At 35.4% G+C, this 25,413-nt stretch overlaps 1 protein-coding gene across 1 annotated transcript; it reads left to right on the forward strand.

Annotated features, from left to right (window-relative positions):
* The first annotated feature begins 9,390 nt into the window (after positions 1-9,390).
* LOC103013148 (C-type lectin domain family 12 member A-like) lies at positions 9,391-24,061 on the forward strand. The gene is made up of 6 exons (XM_028162315.2): positions 9,391-9,504; positions 15,341-15,439; positions 17,617-17,733; positions 20,147-20,310; positions 22,851-22,959; positions 23,825-24,061. The coding sequence occupies exons 1-6, from the start codon at positions 9,417-9,419 to the stop codon at positions 23,839-23,841; spliced, it is 594 nt and encodes a 197-aa protein (XP_028018116.2). The 5' UTR covers positions 9,391-9,416; the 3' UTR covers positions 23,842-24,061.
* The last annotated feature ends 1,352 nt before the right edge of the window (positions 24,062-25,413 follow it).

Raw genomic sequence — 25,413 nt, forward strand, 5'->3', positions numbered from 1 at the left:
CATTTTCACTTGGGAATGAATGACCCAAGTCATTCCCACCAAACTGTTTTGGTAGGGACAGTTTGCCAATTTTTTTTCCAAGATGAAGTACATGGAAAGTAACTAAGCAATGACTTTTGCCTTTGCCCAAATGGCAAAGTGAAGCTTTGTTTATGCGTGAAATCTCTTGACACTTGTGAGCTGCTCTGAAATGAGACATGTGACAGTGTGTTAGGAATTATGACAAATTGTGTTTAATCACACAATTTTCTCAAGGAAAAGTTCCATTAGAGTAAAGCTAAAATTAAGCATTAAAATGTTTATTTTTCACTACGTCAATGTTAACAAGTTATTTTTGCTACTCTGAATACTGGTCCCAAGGATGTGTTGTAAGTTGAAAAATCACCACTGAATACTCAAAGCATAATAGGTCAGTAATAATGAGTCTCTTTCTGGTAACTGAAGTTTTTTCCATATCTGCCAATTTTTAAAGTCAATTAGTAAAACCCATGGCTAAACTTTCATTTGATTTTTAAAAATAAGTTGTCTGAAAAAAATACTGGGTCAAATTCTATCATAACCTGTCTTTTCCAAATATAATCAAGCCTCATTTTATTTCACTTTATAAATTATTTAACTTTTGTTAATGAAGATATTATATACCGATTTTTTAACAGAGTAGATTTCAACAGGACAATATATACATATTTGGAGGGGGTTAATTATATATGTTGGAAAATTTGACCATGGATTTGATTCATGCATGTGTATACACACACATACAAACACACACACAACTAAATTGATAAAATGTTGTGCCTTGTGTTCTATACTTTACCCCATTTATATCTTAAAATTTTACCAACACCATACCTTGCATGATTACAAGTTAAGCAATGAGAAATAACATATTAATTGATTACTTTACCTTTATAACATGAAAGTGTGTAAATTAACTTCATTAGGTCTACATTATTTTAAATATGATTTAACTACTTTGGAGTTACAAATATAGTTCATAATATATCTTTAGTGGCTTTTAACGTATTTCTTAAAAATGCATATTGTTAACATGAATAGGAATAAGGTATTTTTTGACACTGTATAAGTCAGATTGGAGGATGATAATGATTACTAGGTTTGTCAATAAGATTATAAAAAATATTTTTCATAAATTCATTGAACTATGTGGCTATCCTTTATTGACACAGATATACTAAAAACAATGAGATATAAACATTTTCTTTTAAAAATATGTTGGAGTTTAATGGAATTAATAGGATTTTGATAATTCAACATGCTCTGAGTATACTGGGTTCAACTAGTAGTCTCTAAGTGAAAAAGTATGATAGAGCTGTCACAGAGATAAATCTTAAGCTTTATATTTTCCCCCAAACTTGAGAAAATGAATGAAACTAATGACTAGGTAGCAAATTATTTTCTCATGGTTTCCAATTCTTTCACAAAAATTGGGAGAGGATTTAATCAGCTTATTAGGTAAATAAGTGATATTTGCTATTAAATAACTATGTAACCTTGGCAGGTAATTCACAAGGAATTCAAACAGCCGAGTGGCACTGCTAGAATGAATCGTTCTGTTTTCATCTTTTTATTTTTATGAACAGGAATTTTCTTAGTTTATGCATCTATAAATAACAAAAAATAAAAACTGTTGAAAACTGTCTCAATCATAATTATGTAAATGTACCTGAACTAATTATAGAATGCACTAGTGTCATTAAAGAAAACATTTCCAATACATTTGTTTAAAAGTTATTCAAATGAGTGATACATTTATATTGTTTTTATCAAATGAATATCAATTATTTTAATTGTAAACTTTAATACTTAGAGATTCAATTTATATATACAGGAATAAAACAAATATAAAGGGGCTTCCCTGGTGGCGCAGTGGTTGAGAGTCTGCCTGCCAATGCAGGGGACGCGGGTTTGCGCCCTGGTCTGGGAGGATCCCATATGCCGCGGAGCAACTGGGCCCGTGAGCCACAACTACTGAGCCTGCGCGTCTGGAGCCTGTGCTCCACAACAAGAGAGGCTGCGATAGTGAGAGGCCCGCGCACCGCGATGAAGAGTGGCCCCCGCTTGCCGCAACTGGAGAAAGCCCTCGCACAGAAACGAAGACCCAACACAGCCAAAAATAAATAAATAAATAAAATGCTGGCTTAAAAAAAAAAAAAAAGACATCACAAGTAAAGAAAATTATAGACCAACATCTTAAAAAAAATATATATATATATATATATAAAATTCATAATCTGTACCCATACTTCACCGCAGAAAGTTTAATATGCTAATCAGTGGGTTTTAAATTGAGGGCAGAATCAACAGTAAAGAAACCTGTTGAGGCAAGGTCAGAATGAAGGCAAATTATGAAATGGAGAGAACCTTGTTTAATAGATATGAATATACACAATTGCTATTATTTTCATTTTTTCAAAGTAATATGTGTACTTGTTTAAAACAAAATAGACCAGAACAGCTTATTAGCCAATAAAAACATCTCCCCTCAAATGACTGTCTCGCTCCTCAATGGCAACTGTTTTTAATAATTTGTTTTTATTTCTTACAGTGATTACCTTTGTAGCTTTAAATAATATTTATACTATTCTATATAGATTTATAAACTTTAGAAATTATCTACTGGCTCTGTTTTGATAAATGATTCATTTAAGACCACTCTCTCTCACTTCCTTTCCCTCACCCCTTCACATAAATCTTTATTTCTTATTTAACCACCATGGGGCATATATCTAAATTCTCCACTTCCTCCTATTCTCCTGTCCTCCCCCTCTCTCTTCTCATCTTACTATCTCTTAGTCTCTGTCATTTGATCCTCCGCTTTTATACTGCTAATATTTCAATATTATGAATAGTATGCATATACTCCATAGTCATAATTATTTCATGATTTTACCTTTGGCTGATTTTAAAAGTGAATTTTTTAAATGCATTTATTTATTTATCACATTACAATTGCATAATGATTAATTTCAATGCAGTGATTGCAAATCTTTCTCTGCATCTCCACTTAGCAACTCAAAGGACAATATTCTTAGCATAAATTTCAAATGGAATCTGTCTAATTGTTCAGTCATGCCAAATTTGTGTTTGCCTCACATTTGAACATAGTTATTCTAGTTTTTTGCTTTTGCCTCTTGATTGCCTAGTTCCCTTTCTTCTTTCCTTACTTTTTCTTATATCATATCCTCCAGATATTTGGATTGTTATATTGCATATTCTGTGATGTGTCCTGTTCTCCCAGAGTTCCCCCGGTCCTCCTACTTCATTCTGTACCAGTATTTTGCAAGAGCTGTTGCAATAATCAGCCTGGAACATTTGTTACTGCACTTGTGAGGATTGTCCACTGTTAGCCAGATCCCATATCTGTCAGCTTTTTTGGTTGCTGCCTTCTTTAGCTGGCTTGTTATTTTTCCAGCTGGTACCATGTTTGTGAATCGGTCGGTTTGGATATATCCAGGGATGAAGGGGTTGTGATTCAGGCTTTCAAGATAAAGAATCTTTGGTTGTGAAACACACCCAAGAGTCAATGTGCACCAAGTTACCAGGACTGCATCAGTGGATCAGAGGCTGGGAACATGAAGTAATTCTTATTCAGATCAAATGAGAACAAATATTTGACACATTTCCTGCCTTGGTCAAATTTGTCAAGGGATCAGTTTTGGGCCAAAAGTTGAAAAGGAGGAACATATTATGATGAAATTGAAAAGAAAGGGGAAATTTAAAAGGAACTGAAACCTTTGAAATTGAAGAGTGAATAACTTGTGACTCTTAGATTTCAGTAACTAAAAAAGATAGTAGGTATTACAGTATTTAATTAGCATGTTTTCATAGAATAATATTTTTGTCATTATTCTCTGGTTGTTTCAAATGACGGCTCCACAGAGAGGCCTTCCATGAGTCTCCCATTTAGTATAAGCCTCCTCTCCTTTCTCTCTCACGCTTTCTTCTACCTTGCTTTATTTCTATCCATAGTACTTGTCACTACTTTACATTATATTGCTTATCCATGATTAAATATATAAAATATTAATATAAAATATATATTTACAAGTAATATATGAAGTATAGAATGTAAACTACCTCAAGGAAAAAAAAGTTTCTATCATTTACTCTAGAATATTGCATAGCATACAGTAGGTACTCAATCTGTTGAATAAAGGAATGAATAAATGGATGAATAAGCAAATGTTTCTGAACCCCCAAGGAAAAATGTTTACTTTTCAAAGTTAATAGGCAGAATCCACTTATGAAATAAAATACATTGCATTTATATTTATGGAGACAAAGTTTATTATGATTAGACTAAGATGGGATGCACATCTGTATCTGGGAGAAGAAAGCTGATCCTTTGAAGATTTAGGAAGTAAACTACTACTCAAGTTTTCAGAAAGTAGATTAGAATATTGAATGAGTTTTGCTCAGGTAGTATCCTTGAGGATGCACATTTAGGAGGATGGTGGAAACACCTGTTCCTCCAGAGCAAATTCAAGACAGTGAAAATTCTGGGCTTCAGGGTAAGAGTTTTTGGTCTTTCCCTTTTTATCGAGGTTTACATATCAGAACGTGGTTTTCATACATACATGTATATATATATTTATATTCTCTTTCTCAACAACACATGAAATATTCCTTAACTTCTACCTTTATAATGTTTTTATTTTACCCTAGACACTGTACACCATAAACACATTTTCTGTTAAGAAGAGAGGTACAAAACATCAACTTGGCTTCTGATCTCATTATCTGAATGGTCAAGAATTTCAATTTTTCTTTTTGTCTAATATTTAACTCTTTTATCATTTCTCACCCTTTATAAATTAACAATATGATGAACATGAAAGTGCATAGATCTTTATCTATCTCTGCATCAAGTCCAAACAGTGAGATTACTGGCTCAAAGCAAATGTATGTTTTAAGACCTCAAAGAAGCATTAAATAGATTCACTCTTGGAAGGAGAAGTAGAATGAGAGTATCATATACATTTAGAAAAAATAGGTTAAAAGCTTTAGGTCTGAGAGACCTTCAAGATGGCGGAGGAGGAAGACGTGGAGATCACCTTCCTCCCCACAAATACATCAGAAATACATCTACATGTGGAACAACTCCTACAGAACACCTACTGAATGCTGGCAGACCTCAGACTTCCCAAAAGGCAAGAAACTCCCCATGCACCTGGGTAGGGCAAAAGAAAAGGAAAAAACAGAGACAAAAGAATAGGGATGGGACCTGCACCAGTGGGAGGGAGCTGTGAAGGAGGAAAAGTTTCCACACACTAGGAAGCCCCTTCACTGGTGGAGATGGGGGGGTGCGGGGGGTAGCGTGGTCGGGGGGAAGCTTCAGAGCCACAGGGGAGAGCACAGCAACACGGGTGCGGAGGGCAAAGCAGAGAGATTCCCACACAAAGGATCGGTGCTGACCAGCACTCATCAGCCTGAGACGCTTGTCAGCCCATCCGCCGGGGCGGGCAGGGGCTGGGAGCTGAGGCTTAGGCTTTGGAGGTCAGATCCCAGGGAAAGGACTGGGGATGGCTGTGTGAAGACAGGCTGAAGGGGATTCTTCAATATATGCTAATCAATCAATGTAATACACCATATTAACAAACGGAAGGATAGAAACCATATGATCATCTCAATAGATGCAGAAAAAGTTCTTGACAAAATTCAACACCCATTTATGGTAAAAACTCTCCAGAAAGTAGGCATAGAGGGAACTTAACTCAACATAATAAAGGCCATATATGACAAACTCACAGCCGACATTGTTCTCAATGGTGAAAAACTGAAACCATTTCCTCTAAGATCAGGAACAAGACAAGGATGTCCACTCTCACCACTATTATTCAACATAGTTTTGGAAGTTTTAGCCACAGCAATCAAAGAAGAAAAAGACATAAAAAGAATCCAAATCAAAAAAGAAGAAGTACAACTGTCACTGTTTGCAGATGACATGATACTATACATAAAGAATCCTAAAGATGCTACCGGAAAGCTGCTAGAGCTAATCAATGAATTTGGTAAAGTAGCAGGATACAAAATTAATGCACAGAAATGTCTTGCATTCCTATACACTAATGATGAAAAATCTGAAAGAGAAATTAAGGAAACAATCCCATTTACCACTGCAACAAAAAGAATAAAATACTTGGGAATAAACCTTCCTAAGGAGACAAAAGACCTGTATGCAGAAAACTATAAGACACTGATGAAAGAAATTAAAGATGATACAAACAAATTGAGAGATATACCATGTTCTTGGATTGGAAGAATCAACATTATGAAAATGGCTATACTACCCAAAGCAATCTACAGATTCATTGCAATCCCTATCAAGCTACCAATGGCATTTCTTCTCAGAACTAGAACAAAAAATTTCACGATTTGTATGGAAACACAAAAGACTCCGAATAGCCAAAGCAATCTTAAGAAAGAAAAACGGAGCTGGAGGAATCAGGCTCCCTGAGTTCAGACTATACTACAAAGCTACAGTAATCAAGACAGTATGGTACTGGCACACAAACAGAAATATAGATCAATGGAACAGGGTAGAAAGCCCAGAGATAAACCCACGCACATATGGTCACCTTATCTTTGACAAAGGAGGCAAAAATATACAATGGAGAAAAGTCAGCCTCTTCAATAAGTGTGCTGGGAAAACTGAACAGCTACATGTAAAAGAATGAAATTAGAACACTTCCTAACACCATACACAAAAATAAACTCAGAATGAATTAAAGACCTAAATGTAAGGCCAGACACTATAAAACTCTTAGAGGACAACATAGGCAGAACACTCTATGACATACATCACAGCAAGATCCTTTTTGACCCACCTCCTAGAGAAATGGAAATAAAAACAAAAATAAACAAATGGGACATAATGAAACTTAAAAGCTTTTGCACAGCAAAGGAAACCATAAACAAGACAAAAGACAACCCTCAGAATGGGAGAAAATATTTGCAAATGAAGCAACTGACAAAGGATTAATCTCTAAAATATACAAGCAGCTCAATATCTAAAGAACAAACAACCCAATCCAGAAATGGGTGGAAGACCTAAATAGACATTTTTCCCAAGAAGACATACAGGTTGCCAACAAACACATGAAAGGATGCTCAACATCACTAATCATTAGAGAAATGCAAATCAAAACCACAATGTGCTATCACCTCACACCGGTCAGAATGGCCATCATCAAAAAATCTACAAACAATAAATGCTGGAAAGGGTGTGGAGAAAAGGGAACCCTCTTGCACTGTTGGTGTGAAAGTAAATTGATACAGCCTCTATGGAGAACAGTATGGAGGTTCCTTAAAAAACTAAAAATAGAACTACCATACGACCCAGCAATCCCACTACTGGGCATATACCCTGAGAAAACCATAATTCAAAAACAGTCATGTACCACAATGTTCACTGCAGCACTATTTACAGTAGGCATGACATGGAAGCAACTTAAGTGTCCATCAACAGATGAATGGATAAAGAAGATGTGGCACATATATACAATGGAATATTACTCAGCCATAAAAAGGAATGAAATGGAGGTATTTGTAGTGAGGTGGATGGACCTAGAGTCTGTCATACTGAGTGAAGTAAGTCAGAAAGAGAAAAACAAATACTGTATGGTAACCCATATATATGGAATTAAAAAAAAATGGTTCTGATGAACCTAGGGGCAGGACAGGAATAAAGACACAGATGTAGAGAATGGATTTGAGGACATGGGGAGGGGGAAGGGTAAGCTGGGAAGAAGTGACAGAGTAGCATTGACATATATACACTACCAAATGTAAAATAGCTAGCTAGTGGGAAGCAGCTGCATCGCACAGGGAGATCAACTCTATGCTTTGTGACAGAGGGGTAGGATAGAGAGGGTGGGAGGGAGGCTCAAGAGGGAGGGGATATGGGGATATATGTATACATATGGCTGATTCACTTTGTTATACAGCAGAAACTAACACAACATTGTAAAGCAATTGTACTCCAATAAAGATGTTAGGGCTTCCCTGGTGGCACAGTGGTTGGGAGTCTGCCTGCCAATGCAGGGGACATGGGTTCGGGCCCTGGTCTGGGAGGATCCCACGTGCCACGGAGCGACTGGGCCCGTGAGCCACAACTGCTGAGCCTGCGCGTCTGGAGCCTGTGCTCCGCAACAACAGAGGCCGCGACAGTGAGAGGCCCGTGCACGGCGATGAAGAATGGCCCCCGCTTGCCACAGCTAGAGAAAGCCCTCGCACAGAAACGAAGACCCAACACAGCCATAAATAAATAAATAAATAAATAAATAAATAAATAAATAAAAAGATGTTAAAAAAAAAAAAGCTTTAGGTCCATCCATTTAGTTTTTAATAAATAAGTGAGGTGACACCTAGAGACTTCCCTAATTTACTTAATATTAAAGAAAGCACTAAAGCACATGTTACCCACATATTTCCTGCCCCATCCCTGCCTCCACTCCAACCCCTGGTTGGAGTACAGTTTCTCCCCTCTATCATAAAGAAAAGTTCACTGTATTCCTACCTGATTGCAATGAGTTATGAATATTTCTTACTGGGTCTGAACCATTCTGTTTTTAAAATGTTTTGAAGTCTGTAGTTTAAGGTAATGTCTTTTTCCTTGTATCAAGTTTCATAACACTTTCCTAAATTTACTCCTTATAGTTTTTTCTTTCTTTTTTAAAATTCGGTGGGAGGTTCTGTCTGCTTATTGCACAATGCCCCAATCTTTCTTGAAAGTCAATAAAAGGGAGGAGAGGGAAGGACAATCTTTATTTAGTGTAGCTCACTGCAGCTCTCTTTTTCTTCATTTTGTATTGCTCCATTAATATTCTGCTTTTAAGTTCTCAGGATTCTTCAATCCACAAAAATAAAGGAAAAATGGAAGGAAAAATGTTTTGGTGAGAATTAACTCTCCTGTGATTTCCTGGGAGTCAGCCATGGGTTACGTACTGCATGCAATTACAACACAGTTCTCACAGGCACATGCTGATTAAGAGCTGATTATATATGCAGAAATAAATACACTTTCTTTGTATTTCCCTAGGATAGTCTCGAGTCTGGAGATCCAGACGGTTTTCCCACTAGCTGAAAAAAAAAGATTATTTACATTTAAAACCCACATTTTTCTCTTAGTCATTTCTTCAACCTGGTGTTTTACTGGAGGAAGTTAGGAAACGAGAGGTAAGAGGGATGTACAGAGGTGAGAATAGTGCAGTTATGAAATTCTCAGTGGAACAGTTCTGTTTTCTGGCACTACTTCTTTTGCTTGGTCTTTACAAAGGTAGATCAGTCAACTCAGTGCCTGCGTGCATAGGTCACCCAACAGCAGCTTCTGCGAGTTCAGGGTGATATGCACAGTACACAGGGTGACTGAATTGTGCTCTGTTCTTTCAGTGATGCCTGAAGAAGTGACCTATGCAACTCTCAAGTTTTCAAGTCCTAAGACGAAGGAACCCCAGGAGAGCCACAGTCTCAAAAGAATGGGTAAGACTCTCAGTGAGGATCAGAAAGACCAGAGAAGCGGTTATTCAGCTATGCTGGTGGGTTCTCGTGTTTTCAACTCAAGGCTGTTAGTCCCCCCTGAGATTTAAATTTTGGAGTGCTAGTCCGTACAGCAGTCACTACACCAGAGCTTAGTTTTGTCTATCTTATTTAGTTTGTAAGATCATCATAGTGTGTGAAAAAAGACTGTGGTCTAAGCCTCTGGAAATCCAGATCTCCGTTGCCACCAAAGTAGCATTTCTTATATTTTTTAGACATTTTAGGATGATCTTACACACAGGATATTAGGGGAAGGAAAGACAGTAATAGCATGAACATAACTATCCAGTGTTTTTATTTAACTGCTAGAAGATATGAAATAGGCATATGCTAAGGGTTTCATAGGACCATGGCACCCCAGTCAGTGATGACGTCGTAAACATTTATTTCATTCTGAGAAGGAATAAGACTGAAGGTTCCTTATCTCAGAATAATAGAATTGTAGTCTGTGATTCAATTCCTAGACAGTTAATAACAATGAAGCAGTAGGAAGATACTTTTTAGAAACATGAAAGTCATATTCACTGACATTTCTTTATTGCTATGGGATACATGGTTTCTTGTGCATTCCCTCGGATTATTTTTTTGTTATTTGTTATTTACATTATTTTTTCTGCTTTTGTATGTGTTTTTAAGTCCTTTTTATCTTAATATAAAATTATATCTTCTATATAGATGTGGATTTTTTAAAGTCATAAATCTACCTCAAAGTATTTTACATTTAAATAATGAAGTAAAAGCACTCAATACGAACAAATCTCTGATTGATTATAGAATTTTTGGCATCAGGTTAGTGGATGATGTTTTAGGGACTAGTTTCCCCCCAAAGAGTCATCTTCTCTGTCTCTATAACGTTTGATGAAGGCACTGCATGTATTTGGGAGAAGTACCACATCCTCACCATCCAATTGACATCATAGGCCACTGACTCAAGCTATTTATAAAATTGGAGATGCAATTTATGTTCTGATACGTATTTCCTAATATGTGTTTCCTTTTCTATACATCTGAGTAAACTGTTTGAATTCCATTTTTATAAAAGGTCACAAAGTGTCTATTTAAAAAATCTATCATCGGAATCAGAATCAAGCCAGGAACACTGGGAATATCTGGATAGTTAGAAAGTAAAAGGAAGGTGAGAGAAAAGATTGATTTTTTAAAAACACTGCCACTGTTTTTTTCCTGAAAAGACAACCATGAAGTGCCTGAGTTGGAGCTGGGTGTTGCAGCTGAAACTGCAACAGGGAGCATTGAGGGCACAGCCAAGGCGGCCAAGAGCAGAGCTGTGAGAGGTGAGACCTACTTCAATAAATAGAGCCACTGTGGCAAGAAGAAAATTAAGGACATAGTGGGAGATGCTGGGGCAGAAAAAATAAAGATTGCTTTTAAAAATAAAAGATAGATAATTTCTGGAGAAGTTGTGGAGAAAAGGGAACCCTACTAACTGTTGGTGGGCATGTAAATTGGTGCAGCCACTATAGAAAACAGTATGGAGGTTCCTTTAAAAACTAAAAATAGAGCTACCATATGATCCAGCAATCTCACTCCTGGGCATATATCTGGAGAAAACCGTAATTCGAAAAGATACATGAACCCCAATGTTCATTGCAGCACTATTCACAATAGCCAAGACATGTAGGCTACCTAAATCGACAGATGAATGGATAAAGAAGATGTGGTACATATATACAATAGAATATTACTCAGCCATAAAAAAGAATGAAATATTGCCATTTGCAGTGAAATGGATGGACGTAGAGATTATCATACTAAATGAAGTAAGTCAAAGACATATACCATATGATATCACTTACATGTGGAATCTGAAAAATGATACAAATGAACTTATTTACAAAACAGAAACAGACTCACAGACATAGAAAACAAACTTACGGTTACCAAAAGGGATCAGGGGGAGGAATAAATTAGGAACCTGAGATTAACATACACACACTAGTATATATAAAATAGATAACCAACAAGGACCTACTGTGTAGCACAGGGAACTATATTCAATACCTTATAATAACCTATAATGGAAAAGAATCTGAAAAAAATACATATATAAAACTGAATCACTTTGCTGTACATCAGAAACTGACACAACATTGTAAATCAACTATACTTCAACAAAAAATAAAACAAAAATTTTGAGAAAGGGAGGATAAACCAAAGGTAATAAACTCATGCCCTTTAGTTATGGAAAATCATCTCTTTTTGATTATTTTCTCTATCTACCTCCAGAGGTTTCATATAGTTTTCTGATCTTTACCATTTTTATAATATTAACCTCACTAACCCTCCCATTTTTCATCATTTTATCTTTTATTATATTTCATGGGTGACTTTCTTAAATTATCTTTTTCTATTAAAAATGTGTTCCTGGTATTATTTTATTTTCAATGAACTCCTGCTATTGTTTTCTAAAGGCTTTTTTTATGGCATTCTATTCTTATGTGTGGATGCAAAATCTTATCTTACTTCTCTGATGGTTTTAAAAATTGTACTTTCAAGTCAACATTATTGAAGCGTAATTTAAATACAAAATAATATGCCCACTTTAAGCATACAAACCACCAAAATTAAGATACAATATTTCCGCCACCCCAAGAAGACACCTTGTGTGTCTTTCAAGTTACCCTCACCACCATCACCACCAGTCTTAGTTTTAGCCCCAGCTAATCAGAAAGATTTACTTTCTGTCATTCTAGACTAATCTGTTAAGTCTAGAGCTTTATATAAATAGGTTCAAATAATACATATTCTTCAGTGACTGGCTTCTTTCATTAAACATAATGTTTTTGAGATTCATCCATGTTCTGTGCATTAGCAGTGAATTCCTTTCCATGGCTGAGTAGTATTCCAGTGTGTGGCTATACTATACTATGTTGATCCATTTATCTGTAGATGAACATTTCAGTTGCTTCCAGTTTGGAGCTAGTATAAATGAGGCTGCTATGATGTAGAAGTCTTTGTGTAGACATATTTTTAGAAATTTTATTAGGTAAATACCTTGGAGTAGAAGCCTGGGTTGGATGGTGTGTGTTTAACTATATAAGAAATGGACAAAACTGTTTTCCACATTTATACCTCCATCAGCCATCTAAGAGAATTCTAGTTTATTGACAGAGTTTCTGAAGTGGTCTCATTGTACTTCTGCTTCCTCTAAATTCTTGCTGTCTGTGTTTTCTGTTTCTTCAGTCTTTTATATTGGCTGCTTTCTTAAAATATCTGATGACCCTTGGTTGCCTGCACTCATTTAAGTGTGTGGTACTAAATTGATTTAGTGAGACCTTGTGTAGATGAGATGGGCTTGTTAAATGGTAGCCTTCATGGACTGGAGCAGTTCACTGAGAAATCCAATTTTCAATATTTGTATGTTTTTTTTTCCCCTCTTGGGCCAGTTAAATTGCTCTAGAGATGAATGAATCCTCCAGTACTCTGCCCAGGGTATTCTGCTATTATAATGGGTAAGAGAGGGTAACTCAGTTGTACGAAGTGGAGAGAAAAATATGGTATGAGGGGAGTACCAACATCTTATGTCGACTTTCAGGTATTTTTTCAGTTTTCAGGCTCACCCATATCTCCACTTGGAAAGATAAAGTACCACGTATCACTGATACATGGAGCCTTTGGGGTTCTTAAGTGAGAATCAGCTTGCTTCTTCTGTTTTCTCACTGCTGACTTTGCTTCTGTTTCTAAGGGTGTACAAAAAGTTACTAGTAGCTTTTGTATCTGTTATCTGCCTTCCAAAATGCCATTTCTGTGGTTTCCTTTCTCTTTATTATTGTGAATCTACACCTTCTTTAACCTATTTTCTATATTTTATTGGAGCTTTTAGAGAAAACCAAGGTAAAGGGATGATATCTATCTATAACCATTCATTCCAGACTGATTTTTAATCAACATTTCAATCAGCCCAAATGTACTTTCATTCTGCCTTTCTTTCCCATTTCCTACTAGCAAATACTTCCCCTGAAAGGAGCAACTGTAGGGGCTAGTAGCTAGGCAGGGCATTGGGGATATGTTTATGCCCCAAACTCTTATGAGGTTCCAATGAAGAGAAGAGGTGATAGATTTGTGTACCACTGTGCTACTTAACAGCCTGGATATTCACAGAAAAAAGGCTTAGAGGAAGATTCAGGCCTCTCTGGTGCCTAGAAAGAACTTAGTCTGTTGAGATTATTAGACTCCATAGAAAAAAGGTGATACCAACTTTCTTGTGTGGTCCTGGGAGGACCTACTTGTCTTTCTGGCCTCAGAGGATTAGTATGCAAACTAAACAGGCATGCAGAAAAGGCCCTCTGTAATCCTAAATCATAGAGAGCACCAGACTTCATCTGAGAAGACAATGGACCAGGTTTCTTCTTTTATGGGGCATAAAATTAACAGCTTGTCATCTGGCGTGCCACTGACACAGTGAAAGAAACAACTGTGCATTCCATCACACATAGATTTGACGCTTCTCAAAGTACTCCAAAGCTTGATCTCAAATCCAAGAGTCAGTAAAACTAAGGGAAAACAAATAAAAGCAACTAATTTTAGGGGACCCAGAAGCCAGAGGAGGAAGAAAAAGCCTAACAAGCAGCTCCTAGTAAAACAGAATCCCTGGAAGGGAAAGATAATCAAATTAAACAACCAACATAATAAGATAATTTATGACATTAAATTATGGCACTAAAATTTTAAAATTTGAAACATCACTTTCACTGTAATAACTCCAGTGGATGAGTTGAAAGAGAAAATGATAATTAAGGCCCAGTTGCATGTCCTGAAAGATCATACAGAAGAAATTATTCAAAATTAAAGAGATATGAAAATCATGATTGGATAATAAAGCCAAGTAATCTAATATGTAAATAATAAGATTCCATAAAGAATAAAAAGAATAGATATAAACAAGGAAATAAAGTAATTAGATATATCTAGTATTGAGTAAACATGGAGAGAAAATAACTGTCATTCATTCATCCTGAAATCAGAAAAGATAGAATTAATCCATTTTAGCAAAATAAAAAAATCGTCATACACACCATCTGAGAAATACTCAAGAAAATTTCCAGTCACATGATTAATTAATAAGAACTTAAGGGAACATTTAGAGGCATGCAAAAAAATAATAGCTGATAATGGCATCATACGAAAACTATAAATATAAACGTGCTAAACAATTTTTCAATGAAATAGATATACTGCGAGAGAAAGTCTATAATAGTCTAGAACTGATTTTACTAAACCCTAGGGTAAGGGAGAGAAGCAGTGAGGGAATGAAAGTACTATAAAAATTCATATTGGAGACTGGATTTTCTACTAACATATTAAATAGATCACTTGAAAAGATCAAATCATCAGGGAACCGACTGGCAATTACATTAAATAGTATATTTCAAAACGAGCCTGGAAAAAGTAATGAAGAACATCCAGCAGGTGGTTAACACTGATTACCTGGAGATGGGAAGGTAGACCAATGAGAACAAGATTAAGAAGGTAGAGGGGAAGAAAGACTGCTAAAATATAAACAAGAGAGTATTCATAAAAATATCCAGAATATGTCATATGATCACATTTACATAAAATTCTGTGTTTTTAGTGTGAATGTAGAGGTGTATTCACGTTGGCTGAATATAAATGAGAACTCCTTGACTTTACAAGCAGTATTTTTAATTAAACAATAAAATAGAGATCCAACACTACTATGAACAGAGGAGTAGGGGATGGAAGGGGTTAAGGAAAGAGGAAGCAGCCTAAAATGTGTGGCTTCTTGTCATTTTCCTCATAGGACGTAGCACTCCATCGAAGGTGTGGTGCCCTATTGCTTTCATTTCACTGTTGCTGAACCTGGTGGTGCTGGCTGGACTGGGAACCCTGGGCTTAATGAGTAAGTTTCCACTTTTCTCTGAGGCTGCCCCTTGCTTTTATCAGGCATGTCACAAATGAATCCTAGTCCTGAGACATACCCATATGAAATTTCCAGGAAAACAGGTTTCATTTCTGTATGACCATGTAACATTAGTCATTCTTTTTAGGCTATTTTAATATCAGATTCCTTCAGTGCAACCAATGATGAAGATAGCAATGTAAAGCCTATGTTTCTAAGTTATAAAATCAGTACAACGACAGAAGTATAACTAATTTATACTCTGAGAGTTTTCATGATGATTTCATTTATTAGAAACAAACTCTTTATTTTCATGACATTTTCTCCCTGCCCAACCCATTCTAATTGCAAACATCTTTCAAGATACCACTATCGTTACTTGATTTTCTTTAATTTTTTCATTAGTAGGCCAGTTATTTTATTCTAAGAATCACAATTTCAGATAGATATGATCTGGCTTCATGGTGCTGTCATTTGAAAAATAATTTCTCCCAAATGATAAACTAATTTTTTCTAGAATTTCCATAATTGTTCCTGACGATAGTATAATAATTGGTGGGTAGAGTCTCTTTCCTCCAATACACTGCAAGCTTCTTAAGGGCACAGACTGTGGATTATTCATTCTCTGCATTTTTTGGTTGAATGAATGTATTAGTTGAATACACGAATGAGTGAATGAACAAACAAATGAATAAACAAGCAGAAACTAGTAGGCTTTTGACTATTAAAGCTGAAGTATATTTACAAGTAAAAGCACATCTCAACCTATTCTTTCAGCAGTTTGTTCCACATTTACGAAAAAAGGGAATCTCAAGTACTTTAAAATATATTTGCAATAAAGATCTTGCCAAAACTTCAAAATATAGGAAAGGACAAGAAACTGAAAGCAATTAGTATCTGCCAATGGGAGGTAATAACTATTAAAATATAAAGATATACATTAATATCTTTTGTATCATGGATATCATTTTATATCAACATTTCATTGAGTAATGTAAATAAACACTCTCATAACAATTTACTTACCTTTTTGAGTACTGTTTTCCCAAGCTCTTCACATGCATTATCTCCTTTAATCTTTACCCCAACCATACTTTATAGTTACATTTTTCCTCAGTTTCCAGAGTCAGAGAGCCCAAAGTACTTTTCCAGTTCTGTGCAGTTTGTAAGTGACTAGTGGGGAATATTTGATCATACATCTATCATTTTATTTTACACTTTATGGTTTAATACCCCATTGTCTTTCCTTTGCTATATTGAGCATGTTTTTTTCTCTTTCTTGACTGTCTTCCCAATCATTACAATACTTTGTTTCTTTAAATATCCGTTAATTATGTATTTGATAAATAAAAGGTTTTTTTTTTTTTAAACAACTCAGTATTTGGGGAGCATCGCTTCTCAAGCCTGGGTGCTATTGGGAAATGCTATTCCCTTTCCCTTCCCTCCGACAACAGTGGGTACAAAGCCATTCTGAGGAAATAGAGGATGATTAGGACAAAAATTGTTAACATTTCTTGAGTGTCCATTCTTTGTGATTGTTTCTCATTTAATCCTCATAAAACTTAAATTAAAAATGAAAGATTCTATGAGGTGGAAGGGCTGGCAGATAAACTAATATCAGTCTTGTAGAAAAGATAGGTTCTGTGTAATAATCCGCAAAATGGAGATGCTATGTTTTCTGAATCTTCTGAAGTTCTTAGATACATGATTCCTATCTTCAGAAATTATTTTTTTTAATTCTGAGGCTGGTTTACTAACTCTGTATCCATAAATTATGGTTATATCTGTCCAAGAAACTCAAAATTACAACGCATAGGCTCACCAATGTATTCTGGTGCCTCCTAATCTCAAAAGAGTGGTTTGCATTTTTAAAAACTAACTACTGAATTGCACTTTCATTTTGAAATCTCTGTTTCTCATAGATATTTTTTGTTTTGTATTTTTAAACTTATTTGGGCAGTTCCTTAAACAAGAACTAGTACTCTGTTGAGTAACATCAAATACTGTTATCTCAAATAAATGTTAATCTTAAAAGTATATAGTATTCTACACTTACGTAGCTATCATTTAAATATGTGCTCTCTATTAAATTTTTAAATGACTACTGTGATAGTAGTATAATTTACTGGTAGATTCTGAGTATGTTTAAGTCATTAATCTCCTGATATGACTTATAGATTACTACAAACTTATCATCTTCGGCAGCAGGACACATTATGACACGCAAGAAAATGTAACGGAACGGGTGGAGAGAACTACGACATTACCCACGAATATGCCTACAAATGTCTCAGGTGAGCACATCATTTTAATATGTTAGAAAACACATTACAAGTGTTGAATAACTTTACCTCAAAGTACTTTGAAGAGTTAAAGCAGAAGGAAAATGAAAGTGAAAGATCTCTCTGTTTCAGAGTCTCATCAGTAACATAGTTTTCTCCAATTTTCCCTTGTCTTTTCACTGCGTTCAAAATCTTGAAATATTTCTGAAATTTAAAAAATAACATGGAAATATGGTAACCATTTACAAATTCTTCTATTAAGTAAATACTTTTTGTCTTTCTTGACTTAGTTTCTTTATATGTTTAATTATTATTTTTATCAAACTAACCTCCTTCCTCTCTCTCTCTGTTGGGTTAGACTGTTTTCTTGATTCCCTCTTTCTTCTTTTTTCCTTCTTTAACACTGACATTTACACACATTTTAATGGAGTTTAGCTATAATGGAGTTTAGCTGGGTATATGGGCGATAAATGTTCTGTATTATTGCATGTCTGAAAAAGTCTTTAATTTGGCTAACTATAAATTTGATGGTTAAAAATTCATTTCTTAGAGAATATTGAGAGAGTTACTTCATTGTCTCTGGCAAACAATGTTAGTAAGAGGTCTGTTCCCAGTGTGATTTTCATTCTATAAAAATGACCTGACTTTGGCTGCTGGGGATCTGAAATTTTAGGATATTCTTGGGTATGAGTGTTTTTAAATTATTTATTTGCCGCGTACTCTGTGGGCCTTCTCAATCTGAAAGTTTAGGGCTTTCAAATTTAGGGAAGATATGTGTTATTCCTTATAAGTTTATTTTGTTCTCTACTTCATTTCCTCTGTTCTTTCCATGACTTCTCTCCTTTGGATGTTCAGATTTGCAGATTGTCATCTTTTCTTTGTATTTTCTGCCTCTTTTAGCATTAGATTCTGGGAGATTTCCTGAATTTTATTTTTCAATCTTTCTACTGATGATTTTTTCGACAATCATATTTTTTAATGATTTTTGAGAGTTGTTTTTTGTAGCATCCTATTCCTACCTTATGTATATACTATCTTTTGGGGACATCTAAGTATATTAATTAGAGGTGTATTTTAAGATGTCAATCTCTTCTTTCAGAAATTCATTTTTGGGGGGAGGGCAGTTTTTTCTTTTGTTTTTCTTTTATCATGAGAATTCTCTTTCTTGTGCTGGTGCTCCTATATACCCTATGATTCTTGCTTCTCTGTTCATATTCAAGAAAGGAAGTGATGGCTGGTGCGGACTGGCTACTGCTATTTAAAGAAGATACCAAATAAATAAATAAAGAGGACAGCTTTTCCACTAGATCTCTCCAGAAGTGAGAAATTTATGTGGATATTTTAAGGGTGGAAGGCCAGGGTGGAGTGATGAACAGGCAACTTTCCAGTTTAAATGAAGCTGGATATAAAGTACGGCACCAACAATTACAGTAGAAACCAAGGCTTTGCCGGATAGCTCATTCAATTTTTTCCAGAGATGAACTATCTCCTTTCCTCTCTGGAAAATTCTATAGATGCTCACTGATTTTATCCCTCCCTCTCTTCACTCTTTATCTTCTTAAATTAAAAAAAAAAAATGCACTGCACACCATATGTCAAGCACCTGGGAAACCCTGAGAATATAAATTTTTCTGCCTAACAGTTATAACAATTTCTCGTCTTGAGTCACTTACGGTGTGAGAGGAGAAGCAGACAAGTAAACAAAAAAATTACAATTCAGTTTAATGAGTGCTCATAAACATAAACACATAGTGCAAGAAACAATATAGTTGGAGGAAACAGTCCAGACTGAATAGGGGTATAATATTCAGTGCAGGGATTGGAGGCATATTTCCATAAAAGTAATGAGATAGCATGGCATTCTCAGGACAAATTCAAGATATTCAAGATAAATGGATGACAGGAAGCTAAGTGGACTAATAAGAGCTAAAACTGGAGTGCCATGAGGGTTCCTATAAATAATGGGGAGAATCTGAATTTCAACCTGAAATCTATGGGAAAATAATGAATCATTTAAAGCAGAGTCTCATAGAAATGTCACTGGAAACAGTGAGGTGATAAGGTTTCTGTAGAAAACATAGCAGAATAGATAGGGGCTAGGGTCCTGTTACAGCAAACTAAACATTCTGAAGTTTTCTCTGAGTGCTTTTAATAATCCCTTCATCGTTTTTTCCCCTCTATAGCTACGATTTTTCTTCTATCTTCAGATTGTTCCAGATCCAAATCCTGTTTCATTTCAGGTCACACTCTCTTCTCTCATATTTTAAGCAATCATCTGTTTCAAAATATAACTTCTGTTAATCATTTCAATGTATAATGCAAATGCTTAGAAATTCTGATATATATGCTTATCTGTGCCTACATATTATGCGTATGTGTGTTATCAGTATCATATCTTTATAGACTTTCCTCGTTTGTTTTTCAGACCCGGGATTTTACTTATGCTCAGAGTTGTGGATATGGCATGGAAGTAGCTGCTGTTACTTTTCTGCTGAACCAATGAGTTGGAATATGAGTAACAGTGACCACGGAAAGAATCACTGCTCCCTGATGAATATGGGCAATGGGGAAAACTGGAATAGAACCAAGGTCTGTGCTATGATTTGCAATACATCCATAGAAATTTCTTGGTATTGTTAAAGTACAGGTAAGGAGCATTTGGGTAACAGCATTACTCCTTGGCCTTTCCTAATAAATGGCCTTCATGCCCTTTACTTTTGCCTTCTCCCTGAGTGGAGTCATTGGAAAATTCCTGTATCATGGGTCCAGAAAGCAAGGATTTACAGTTATTTGCTGGTCCACATGGTAAGCTATGGAAGTATATTTCTTTGGTATTTCTTGTTCCCTGTGATTTCTGTTTTTTGTAGAACCAGGAAGGAGAGAGTAAGGGTTTATTTCCAATTGCGAGGTATATTTTAAGTGACCACTGATGCAAATTACATCATACGATTCTCCTCCCCCTTAGAGCAGTTGTCCAGTGATGAAAAATCATACTCTGGGCTATAAACCACTTGGTACAATCATGTAAGTTATCTGTCTTATCTTCATATATTACAACCCTCTTTAAAAGTTAAAATAAAAAAAAGATCAGATAAAGTTACGGCAATGCTCATGATTATTTTGCTGTTGTTTTTCTTAATATGTGAGTGTAGAAAAAATACCAAACTCCCAACTGTAGAATGCCAAAACCCTTACTATCCAGCACAATCCATTTGTTTAATTTCTTGTAACACACAGCATGCTCCAATCCAAAAGATTTTGTCATCAGCATTAATCTGAATGTGGTTCATGCCTCTGTGATTTTTGGCCTTTATGGTTTTACTACCTGAATTATTCTTCTTTCCCTTTTGAACTTGATTAATCCAACTCAGATTTCCAGTTTGTGGCTCGTTATAGGCACATAGTAAATAATTTGTGTCACTACTTATATGCATTATTTAACCATTTTGAGGTGTTTTCACTGTTAATTGCACTATTCTCGAAACTGTTTTCTTCATTAGTTCCCATGGCATCATGCCTTCTATCAAACAGTCTCTATACGTTATCCCTAAATTTAAGATCCAGAAACTGAAATTCACAGAGGATAAGTAAATTTCTTAAGGTCACATGAGTAATAAGAAGCAGAAGGCAAGCTCAAATCCTAGTCTGCCTATCTCCAAAGCCCAGGGTATGTCTAAAAATAAAGGATTAGTTGACAATTTAAAGATGACTCTGGCAAGAGTATTTTAAATGCAGTCGGTAATACGGCTTAAATATTGATCACATTTCAAACGAGTGCTTCTTAAGGGTTTACTAAGGTCTGCAACGTGGACTAAATGCTGGGGCTATAACAGTAATAAATGTAATAAATCTTACGAAAGCTTATAATCTAAGGCGAATCGAAATAATAAATCAAGAATTATGCAAATGATCATCTAACTGCAATTATGATGTTACATTTATGAAAAATGAAAAGTACAGCTTCAAACTGGAGGAAAAGAAGAACAGACGCGCCATTAATGGCTTCCTTACTGAGCGGTTTTGTGAGTTTTTCAGAAGTTACCTTATCTGACAGCTACTTACTTATTTCCTGTCAGAGATAATTCTTTTGAGCTGGTTCTTCCTCAAAGAAGGAAGTTCCAAAGTTTTGGGGTTCCACAGACTCTCACTATTAGGGTTTCATTGGCTAGAGTCCTCTCAGATTCCAGCCAATGAAGTTTTTTAAAACTGTGGTAAAATATACATAACATAAAATTTCCCACCTTAACCATTTTTAAGTGTACAGTTCAGTAGTGTTCAATGCATTCACACTGCCGTACAACCAATCTCTAGAACTCTATTCATTCTGCAAAACTGAAACGCCATACTCACTAAACAACAACTTCCCACTTCCCCCTCTTTCCACCCCCTGCCAAGCACTATTCTACTTTCTGTTTCTATGAATTTGACTAGTCTAGGTACCTCATATAAATGAAATCATAAAGTATTTGTTTTTCTGTGACTAACTTATTTTACTTAGCATAATGTCCTCAAGGCTCATCCAAACTGTAGCATGTGTCAGTCCTCAAAGAGGATAGTTAGAGACGGCTTGAAATCTGAATGAGAAAGAAGCATTAAAACAGAGCTTAAACTCCAGATTTTCTCTTAAGAATCTTGGAAGTTAATGGAAGGCAAAATATCTTTTATATCTTGAGAGAAAATTCATGAGGCCAGGAAGAGTTTTAAAGACATTATGATTTAGTTCAGCGTGGGGAGGAAAAATCTTAAAAAGTAGGATAGAGACAAGTAAATTGGAAAAGAGTGGGGGGCCTCATTGGAAAGGCGAGTGTTTAATGAACGGGAACCTATTCCACAGTGAATGCAGAAAAGAAAATTAGAACCTCTGCAGATGTCTATAGGGTGGTATTTGCTCATCTGATGACTTGTTTTTGCCTATCATCTGCAAAATGTTAAGAGTGTAGTGATGCTGTTAAGTAGGACACTTGAGAAGAATAAAGAAGGTCTTTAAATTTCACTGAGGGAAAAGGGACAAGGAACCAAGAAGAAATGAAATGATTGTTGAATGGAATTTTGATGACATGAACTTGGTTCTGTTGCACTTGAATTAGCTCCCAGTTGTACAAAGTAACCGATGTTTCCTTTTTTTATAGCTGCTCATTAGATGTCTTCCATCACCTATCTCCTGGACGGATCTGAATTTTACTCTCGACAACACAAATCACACAGCAGAGAATGTTTCAAATTTTTCCATTTTGACATGTGAGTTAACCTGTCTCTTCCTTTTTGTCAATAATAAAGGTATATCTGGCATGCTAATTTAGAAGATGTTTCTCTGACAGCCATCCTCCATATATGGTCAAAGGTGTATAAAGAGAAGGCAAGAAATTCAGGGAGCATTTGTCTGTAACTTAGGCAATTCTTTTTTAGCAAAAAAAATCTATTCTATATAGGAGTTCCTTGGAATTGAGAGCACTTGGGGTAGAAATTCAGAAGCTTTGCTGTACTTCCTTTCCCTTATTTCATACTACTGCTCCATGCTTTCCTAGGACAATAAGGAAAGGAGACAAGGTAAAAGGACAAAGTCAAATCAGGGTCAAGGACATTACCCAGTGCAATAAAAAATAAAGTGTCTCCTTGGAGCCAAGAAATTCTGCTTTGTTTCTACTACTTTACATTGTTTAAAGAAATAATATAAGCTTATATACTTTACTAATGGAGGATTATGATAGTATTTTAAGTGAGTTATAATCTGGGTGACCATATGATTTATTGTCCAAACCAGAACACTTTTGAGAGTGAAATGAGGCACTATTGATAATTACGCCAAGACACCGGGCATAAATCAGTAGTGTCCTGGGCAAGCCAAGATTACTCAATGACCTCTTGGGTAAAATTGGTAACAGATAGACCAGAGGTAATTTGGGGTCCTAGACAGTTGAGGGGGCTGGAGAATTCTTAAAATAGTGTAAGGAATCACCAGAGCTATTGTCACTTTCTTCTCTTTTAACTAAAATACTCTAACAAGAAAAAAATGATAAGTTTGGAAGCAATATATTGGATTTATGAGGTAATTGTTTTTCAACATAAAGCACAGGACTCATTTTCATTTATCTTTTTGTTCCAGGTTTGGTACCTCCATAAGTATTTCAAGTGCCGAAACAGTGAAGTATGCAGTATTCAATGGAAATGGAATAACTGGAAAATCTAATGACTCTAGTAGTTATTGTATCTGTGAAAACAAAGTAGATGTACCAAATTCTCAATCTTATGTAAATGCAAACACTTGTAATAATGCAGGATATAGAAATGACCGTGTAAGCTGAAACTATGCAAAAACAATCTCAGAATCAAATGGGGTAAATCTGATTGTTTTGTGACCTTTAAAACTTTTTGTCAAAACATTAAAAACTCCCTTACAGTTGATTGTAATTGTATAGGAAATTTTTTTTAAAACCTTACAGTTGATTGTAATTGTATAGGAAAATTTTTTAAAAAGTGAAATTAATATTACCTAGTCCACTTTAATTTAAAATATTAGAAACATTAAGAATTAAAGTGGCTTATTTTGTTTATCAAAAGTAGCATGAACAGTGGTACAACTTCTTGCAATACACTTTACTATCCAGATGGAACAGTTTTTTCTATCTTAGGCAAATTGTCACACTCTTTTCTAAGCTGGGAATCGGCTTCTATCATTTTATCCTTTCTGCGCTCAAAGACATGAAATATTTCCAACAGCTCCTTTAATGTGAAGGTTTTTTTTGCTGGTGTCACTTCCTTTAGACAATGTCATTTTCTTCATTGCAACTACTTTCCTTATTTATGTCAAAAAACTTTCTTTGGTAAGTTCCTCTGACTGCATATTGAGATTCTCTAAAATGATGGCGGTGTCAACATTCTCACAGTGAGCGATTTCTTTTATAACTATATTTAGATTATTATTTGCACAGTGTGCTAAAAGTTCCTGTCATACTATAAAGATGTTATTCACTGTTACTTCCTGCCAGGATGCTTGAATATTTTCAGCTGTATGCTTTATATCATATTTCTAAAACTCGGTTACGATTGCATTATCTGTAGTCTGTCCAAATGTCCATCTAAGATAAAAGATCTTAAAAGTTGAAATAAGTCCTTGGTCCATTGACTGGATTAATGATGTTGCGTTTAATGATAAAAAGCAAATTTTCACATTTTCACTCAAGACCCTAAGAGAATAGTATGACCTAGAGCATTATCTAACAGTAGAAGTGCTTTAAAAACTAAATTATTTTGCTGACAGTTATCTCTATAAACTTGGAGGCAAGGAGGGAAAACAATGGTATGCATTACTATCTATATGTGAACTGAATAAGAGATTCTCAGTAACCAATCCTGGAGAAATATTAAAAGAAGTAACAAGATTGACCATAATGAGTATCTGTTATTTACATAGCAGCAAAGTTTGTACTTCATGCGATTACTCAGAATTAATATACTGTGGTAAATGAAAACTGAATCCTGTAGTTGGGTGGCTGATGTTATTTAAGTGAACCGTGCTCTCTGAAATCTGCACGTGTGAGAACCATGAAAAGCAAGATCTGTCTGTGCCTCTAATACAATTCAGTTACTGCACAATTTGAGTACCTCCGTTAAATACTGTAGGTTATAGCAATTTTTAAATTCAATAATATCTATCTTACTCCCACTATTGTAGCATACTGGATATAGAGAAGA

The sequence above is a fragment of the Balaenoptera acutorostrata genome, chromosome 11, assembly GCF_949987535.1.
Source record: "Balaenoptera acutorostrata chromosome 11, mBalAcu1.1, whole genome shotgun sequence".
Taxonomy (NCBI): Eukaryota; Metazoa; Chordata; class Mammalia; order Artiodactyla; family Balaenopteridae; genus Balaenoptera; species Balaenoptera acutorostrata.